Raw genomic sequence first — 8,053 nt, 5'->3', positions numbered from 1 at the left:
CTTCCAATGCCCCAGATAAAACTGGCCATGTGGTTTGAATACATGCAATTAGGATGAGATGCCTTGGGATACTGAAAACAATTACCATGCAGCTAGTCTTGCTTCACGATTAATTCAGGCAGATGTTTTCACATTATGACTTTTACAAAAAGACAAGCAAATGCGAGCTCATCATTAGGAAGCATGAATTACTCCATTGAAGATATCCTTTCCCCTGAAAATATTTAAACTAGCATCAGATTTCTTTGGTGCTTATTTTCTTCATGTTTGATTCAGAACAACATGTAATATTGCTTTATTTTATGCATTTAGCAGACGCTTTTATCCAAAGCGACTTACATTGCATTGAAGTTACAGTTTTTACATTTTATCAGCTCTTGCTTTCCCTGGGAATCAAACCCATGATCTTGGCGTTGCTAGCGCCATGCTCTACTATTTGAGCTACAGGAAAGCCTGTATTTAAAAGCCTTAAGTTATTTTTCACTACTGTGCATAAAAGCCTAAATGTAGCATGGGTAAAATGGGAAGTCATTCAAAATGCATTTTTTTGAGTGTGAATTTTTCTGGAAAGATTTCTGTTCACTTTTCAGACTGCCAAATAATTTGAAATGTCAAAAACAGCTTGAAATGGCAGAAAAGACCTCTTTATTCTAATGGTGCTGATGCAGGAAAATTCAAACAAGATCTTGGAGACCACACAGTGAGAAAGCCAACAAACATCATTTCCTTATCTTACTCCTCTAGTTATTTCTCTCTCTCTCTCTTTAAAAAAAAAAAAGCAGATTTAAGGCATAAGAACAAAAAAACTGCTTTCTATTTGGTGGAGGGTTGATTACAGTGGAGAGATGGGTATGAGCCAACCTGTCTCCCAAATACATGGTTGTCAGCCAAAAAAAGAAAGCATCAATCTGTCTGTTCCACTGAGAGCCAGATGAGAGGCTTGCGAGGATTTCAATTCACATTCATAAACATAGCAAAACGTATCTATCATTTTATCGTAGCACTTAAAACACGCATTTAATTGAGCTTATTTTGGCTTCTGTTGTTGTAATCATCATTAAAAAAAAAAAAAAACCTAGTGTACCCCACAAATAATAATACGAAAAGAATTGAATTAAACAAGATTTACTTTGACCCTTTACAAACTCACACATTCAAAATGTGTATGAAGGATCAAACTTACTTAAATTAATCATTTAAGTCACTAAAGAAAATCTTTAACCCAAAAAAAAAGAAAAAAAGCCAAAGGCCAAGAATATAAAGCACACCATAACAGAGTAAAAATGAATGGAACAAGTGGAATCATAACACAAAGCAATGATCACAACAGCTTAAGTGTCAAAAATGAACAGCCTAATCAAAGTGTCTCCGTTTACTTGATAGCAATCTTATGTGTGATAGCTAGGCTTGTTCTATCTCCACAAGAACCCCATCACAGTCTTTAGGGTGGAGGAACATCACAGGTTTGCCATGAGCTCCTATCCGTGGCTCTGGGGAGAGCAGTCTGATTTTCTTTTCCTTCAAATCAACTATTGCAGCATTGATATCATCCACCTGCAATTGAACAAGCAACACATAAATTACGGATACTGACACTAAACTATAAAACCAGCTCAATATTTAGTGCGAAGACTTGCAAGAAGACTGATTCACAAGAAATGTACTTCATGAATTTTCATTATATTTATTTACTATTAATATTATTATCCTATTTAATGTTATTTGTATATTGGAATATTGAAAAAGAATTAACAAAATATCTAATACTGTACCCTAGTATTTAATTTTTGGTAACAATTGAAAGTGCACGTGTCTTTTATCAATTGACTTTTAAAAATAAAAAGTATAAAAAAAACATTTAACCAAATTTTCTTAATAAATAGTGATACATGACTTTTGTGATACATGACTCCTATGTGATTTGATACAGTTTTATGTGAGTGTTATGTAACTTTTGTGTTTGTCTGTACATGTGTAAAAGCCAGACATATTTGGGTATGAAAAGAGGAGTATTATCTTGGTTCTCAAGTCATGTCATTTTTTTGTTGTCGTTGTTGAAAAACAGAATCGTCAAAAAAAGCAGCACTGTCAAAATTACAGCAGAAACGCAAAACATCTTAGCCAATATAGGGGGCCTTTGAATATTATGTTGGACAAAAGGGGGCCTTCAGTTAAAAAGGTTGAGAACTAAGTAGCACTGATCTAACCTAATCTCATCTTTACCTCGATACAGATATGATGCATCCCTCCAGCTTTGTTCTTCTGCAGGAATCCTGCAATAGGGCTTTTCTCTCCCAGAGGGTGCAGAAGCTCTAATTTGGTGTTTCCCAGTTCTACAAACACAGTGTACACCCCGTGCTCAGGGAGAGGCACGGTGGCGCTTACTTGAGCCCCCAGCACATCACGATACAGTGCTGTGGCTTTCTCTAGGTCTGGCACTGCGATAGCCACATGATTCAGTCTGCCTAACTTCCATAAAGACTGAGGGACACCTTGACTGACGGGTACGGTCAGAGACACTGCCCTCACTGAGGGTAAAGTGTGCCACGCACACCTCGAGAGACCTGTAACTACAAGAGACATGAGACTGCAGCTTGGACGCATTAAATATAGAACAAAATTAATCTATGGTGGATTTTATTCACAACAGCTGTCAAAGAGTAAAATACAGACAAGTGCAACGTGTGCAGCTAGAATAAAAGCAGCTCTAAATGTTGCATTTAAAGGAAAAACAGAGACACTAAAACAATATAGGTTTACTACAGTTTACCTGCAACCTTCAGTAAAGAGGAAGCCATCTTTGCGGTCATCGCAAGCAAACACAACTTTATTTAAACAGCGCAAACCACGTGTTCAGTTATGGTAATAGATGCATAATTTACCCATATTTAAAAAATCCTAATATTTACATTTTTAAAACATAATTATGGTACACTAAAAACCAGCAAATCGCTATATTAAGAAACAGTGTGGTTATATGGAACCTTCTATGTGGAACGCAACACAGTGCATGTTGTTTCCGGGGGTTTTATTTACCAAGCGTAACGTTACGCAGAGACCCATGAGTGCAGAGATGGCGACCGGGGATGGCAGCACGTTGGAGAGCTGCTTACAGTTACTAAACAGCGACACAGCACACCCGGAGATATTTCTCAGGTTAGGTGCAAGTTAAATGTTTAAACTGTTTTGCTGAATAACTTGTTGATTTAAGACAGAACGTTTTCTAACGTTAAACGAGCTGAAACGCGTATCGGGCCACACGTGCAAAAGTCTCAAGTTGTGGTTACAAGTTGAATATATGTGACATGTAACTTTCTCTTACATTTCTCTCATGTTGATTTCTATGGATGTTTTATTTTTAGACTCTAAGTAAATATAATTAATGATAAATATATGCAAATAGTAATATAATATTATCAGTAAGTGTGGTTAAAAATTGTAATGTTTCTCTTTGATGTTTTCAATCTTTGTTCAGTGTCCAGGATGCTCTGGCAACAGACTTCAAATCACTTACCAAGACTCTTTATGATCTGCATAAAGCCCATGAGCCTGCAAACTGCAAAGGAAGCCCACTGGAGCAGCTGGTCATCCAAAACTTTGATGAGGAGCAAATCTGGCAGGAGCTGGAGCTTCAGAACGATGCATTATTGACACATTTTGAGGAGGAAGTGGAACAAGCTGTCACAGATGACACTATAAAATTTTTTGAAGATGCAGAGGAGGAGGATGATGTTGATAATGGGGAAATTGCTAATAATTTAGAAGAAGAGAGTGCAGAGGAAGATGATGATGATGATGATAAGGACAAAGAGGAGAAAACTAAGCAGAGGTTAAAACCATCTGCAAGCAATAAGGACGATGACTTCTCTAGTGAAGACTCGGATTTGGACTTTGATGTAGATAAATTTGAGGAACACACCAAACAGAAACAGTCAGCTGCCAAATCATCAAAGTCAAAATCTAATTGGACTCCATCAGAAGTAGATGACAGGTTTTTTAAACTGTCAGAAATGGAAGCCTTTTTGGATGACATGGATAGAAGAGAAGGAAATGAGAGCGTAGAGGAGGACATAGACTTCTTTCAGAATTTGCCATCGGATGATGACGAGGAACTGTGCTTTGATAAACCTGCAACGCTGACAAAACAGAAAAAGGTAATGGTGTAACAGACTTTTCCTGAGCCTTTATTTATTTATTTTTTTAATTATTTTAATTTGTTGCATCACCTTTATGGACCCCAGGGTGTAAAACTATGGGTCTATGATGCATGTAACAGGATTGTGTTACATAGAACTATCAAAATCAAAAATGTATTCGGAGTATTGTTTTATTTCAATATTTGTTGCTTTGTATAAACATGAATTCAAACTGACATCTCAGGAAACTCGATATGTTTTGTTTTTTCAGAAGAAAAGCTCCAGAAATATGAAGTACAAAGATTTCTTTGATCCAGTGGATGCAGAGCCTGAAGAGATGGATCCAGAATCTAATGATGATTATGAGGGAGAAGAAGATAATGAGAATGAGCTGGAGGGGGAGGATGATGATGATATGAATGAGGAGGATTTTGATATGGAGGAGTAAGTCATGAGGTCTTCTTTTGTCGTGTTTTAACCGAATATAATGCTACAGTATTTTCTTTCAGAGATCTTATGCATTTCACATCTTAATTTAGGGATGACACGGGTGATGGAGCAAGAAATGCTTTACGCAAGGTGACCTTTGACCTCCCTGATGATGACGGTGAGGGAGAGGATGTGGAAGATATTCTAGGCGGAAAAGCCAAAAATGTGCCTAAACCTGAGTCCAAGTCATCCTTTGAAAAGAGACAGGAAAAGGTTTGTCTTTGTACTTTTTTTGTAATCTTTAACTGAGAAAAATCTGTGTATTTAATTAATTCTTTCAATTCAGTTTTGTTTTTTATTTGTCCAGTTAGTAATTTTAGTGCTTCAACCTAAATTATTTAAGTTAATTGTCAAGGCAACATTTATCTTTTCATGCATTATTTATGCTTAATTTCAGCTTTATTTCAGTTAACATTTTTTTAAAGTTTAGTTGACAATACTAACCCTGATTTGATATGAATTTAAACAGATGTCAAAAAAGATTGAAGAACTGGAGAACGCTGCATTGTCCGAGAAGCCGTGGCAGCTGACAGGAGAGGTGAGCGCTCAGACTCGACCGGAGAACAGCATGCTGGAAGAGGATGTGGCGTTTGACCAGGCCTCTAGGATGGGTGAGAGCTTCATGCTGATCGTCACAGCAAAAGACTTGACGCCTTGAAAGTCTTTATTGATTTGTTTATTACTTTGTTTCTCTCCTCAACAGCTCCAGCCATCACAGAAGAAACTACCTTACAGCTTGAGGACATTATCAAACAGAGAATCAAAGATCAGGTTTGTTTAAACTTTGTTCTATGTTTAATGTACATATTCTAATTTGATGCCATCTTTGTTTTGAAGAGATAAAGGCAAGTGAAGTGACTTTAAATAATTTATTAATCCATTTTGTGCAAATTGTCCATTGAATTGAATTGTTTTTATAAATGACTGTCAGCTTGTTTCATGAATATGACCCAGTGTACTTAACTTTTTTGTTGTATTATTGTTGTGGTTGTGTCTCAGGTGTGGGATGATGTGGTAAGGAAGGAGAAGCCTAAAGAAGAGGCGTTTGAATATAAGAAGAGACTCACTCTGGACCACGAGAAGAGCAAACTGAGTCTGGCAGAGGTTTATGAGCAGGAGTATATCAAACAGACACAGGTGAGTCCTTGCATTTCACCTCCTGCTCATTCTTGTGTACAGTTATAAAAACATTTTTGGTTATAATTTGGATTAAGTCGAAAACTGTGTTACAAGTTACACACACAACCATTCAAAAGTTTAGAATTAAGAGCTTTTTTGAAAGTCTCTTATGTTTACCAAGGCTGCATTTTTTTTATTTAATCTAAAAAAATATATACTAAATACTATTAAAATTTAAAAGAACTGTTTTATATTTGAAAATGTCATTTATTCCTATGATGCCAAAACTGAATTTTCAACATCAATTACTACGGTCTGGAGTGTCAACATGATTCTTCAGAAATCATTCTAATATGCTGACTTGATGCTCAAGAAATATTTCTTATCAATGTTGAAAAATATTGTTGTGGAAAATATACTTTTTTTTTTTTTTTAAAGGATTCTTTGATGCATAGAAAGTTGAAAAGAACAGCATTTATTTGAATTTGAAACCTTTTTTAATATTATAAATGGCTTCCCTGTCACTTTTGATCAAATGAATACATCCTTGTGGAAGAAGTATTAATTTCTTAAAACAAAATTATATCGTATTATATTTTTTGTGGGCTTCAGGACAAGAAGGAAGAGGAAGAGAACCCAGCGCATGTAGAAATCCAGAAACTCATGGACACACTCTTCCTTAAACTGGATGCGCTATCGAACTTCCACTTCACACCAAAACCAGTGAGTAAACCTTTCCTTGTGGCTTGAGTGTATTCCTGCATGTGACGTGAAAAACAAGCAAAACTGATTTCCAGCTCTGTACCTATAGAAATGTTCAAAAAACTTTCAATTTAGCTGTTCATTGAAACAGCTGATGTAAGGCCTAAACATGTCAAATGGATTCCTGTTCTTTCTCTGTTTAGCATATTCCTGAGGTGAAAGTGGTTTCCAACTTGCCTTCTATAACTATGGAGGAAGTGGCTCCAGTCAACGCCAGTGACGCCACACTTCTGGCTCCAGAGGAGATTAAGGTTTGTGTGGCCTGCTCGCATCAATTCAAGTTTATCAGAAAACCTCTCTTTTAAATGTTTAGGAAAGAGTTTGCTTTGTCGTTTTTGAATGAAACATTTACACAAGTTATATCTCAGAATCTTTATGAGAGGCATTTTATTTCCTTATCTCAGGAGAAGAGTAAGGCAGGAGACATACTCGGAGACACAGAGAAAACCACTACAGATAAGAAACGAGAGAGACGCAAGAAGAAGAAACTGAAGCATCTGAAGATTCAAGAGCGGGAGAAGAGACAGAAAGCCAAAGAGGCGATGAAAGGAGGAGACAAGAAGAAGAGCAAAGCTGAGGTTGAACAGACTCTCAAGAAACTTACTAAAGGAGGAAAAGCCAAAATACTCACGGTCAGTAACTAAGTCAAATGCAGCATTAATGAATACAAGTAAATTATTGTGGTTTTGTTTAGGTGTATAACTTTTTTTTTTTTTTTTTTTCCTCCTGACAGAATGATGGTATGGATAAGGCCCTGCGTTCCTCTCAAGCTTTCTTCTCCCAGTTACAAGACCAAGTCAAGAGCCAAATCAAGGGCTCAAAGGACCAGACAGCAAAGAAGAAGAAACAAAAAGAGATTTCTGTTTCCAAGCTTAAGTTGTAATGTTGACTTGTGTCAAAAGCAATATGTACAGTTCTTAGTTTTATGAGAAATCTAATTGTTGTAACCTGTCATTTTTTTTAATTAAAATATTATTATTTTTCCTGTACATTTGAGTCTTGGAGTTTTATCTGTATATTTTTGGACTATATTAAACAATCTCACTCTTTAAACAATAAAAATATAGTTTACTCTCACTATACATATTGCTTGTGAACAGATAGAAAGCTCTTTACAGAACTTGGAGTGATATATTATTAAATCAATCTCTCATTAAAATCACCAGTACACGGTATCCTGTCAATATAGTAACCATAAAAACGTCTTTTAAACAGTGAAGTCAGACATTAAAATGTCAATTTTGTTGTTCGATGTTAACCAATGAACATGTTCCACAATGTTTGACAACTAGAAACTGTCCAAAACTTTATATTAAAACCTAATTAAAGCTTAATTTTGGGGAATGTTTGGTCTAAAAAGTATGCCTGTGCTATATTTCTTTAAAATAAATGTTACTTGTTTTGAATTTGGGATACACAATTTGTGATACATAATACATAAATCTTTATTATTATTTCTTGTGTATAAAATACTGCTGTAACTTTCAATAAATGCATCCAATGAAAAGATACAAGTTATATATTTATTCATTGATATTTTATTTACT

At 35.7% G+C, this 8,053-nt stretch overlaps 2 protein-coding genes across 3 annotated transcripts; one reads left to right on the top strand and one right to left on the bottom strand.

Annotated features, from left to right (window-relative positions):
• Positions 1-280: 280 nt before the first annotated feature.
• mcee (methylmalonyl CoA epimerase) lies at positions 281-3,012 on the bottom strand. Of its 2 annotated transcripts, none has more exons than XM_079430056.1 (3): positions 2,771-3,012; positions 2,224-2,564; positions 281-1,554 (listed from the first exon to the last, which is right to left on the bottom strand). In XM_079430056.1, exons 1-3 carry the CDS (start codon positions 2,808-2,810, stop codon positions 1,402-1,404), a joined length of 534 nt encoding a protein of 177 aa, XP_079286182.1. In that variant the 5' UTR covers positions 2,811-3,012; the 3' UTR covers positions 281-1,401. The 2 variants fall into 2 exon arrangements, with proteins under 2 accessions (XP_079286182.1, XP_079286181.1); XM_079430055.1 differs by having other exon boundaries at positions 2,224-2,570; positions 2,771-2,817.
• Positions 3,013-3,058: 46 nt separating this feature from the next.
• Positions 3,059-8,016, top strand: LOC306877975 (U3 small nucleolar ribonucleoprotein MPP10-like). Its single transcript, XM_079430042.1, has 11 exons — positions 3,059-3,156; positions 3,476-4,154; positions 4,408-4,580; positions 4,676-4,838; positions 5,095-5,236; positions 5,329-5,396; positions 5,625-5,762; positions 6,357-6,467; positions 6,650-6,757; positions 6,911-7,138; positions 7,240-8,016. Exons 1-11 carry the CDS (start codon positions 3,062-3,064, stop codon positions 7,387-7,389), a joined length of 2,055 nt encoding a protein of 684 aa, XP_079286168.1. The 5' UTR covers positions 3,059-3,061; the 3' UTR covers positions 7,390-8,016.
• Positions 8,017-8,053: the final 37 nt, after the last annotated feature.

Source organism: Barbus barbus (genome assembly GCF_936440315.1).
Source record: "Barbus barbus genome assembly, chromosome: 2".
Lineage (NCBI taxonomy): Eukaryota > Metazoa > Chordata > Actinopteri > Cypriniformes > Cyprinidae > Barbus > Barbus barbus.
This window is presented reverse-complemented; position numbering and strand designations above follow the sequence as displayed.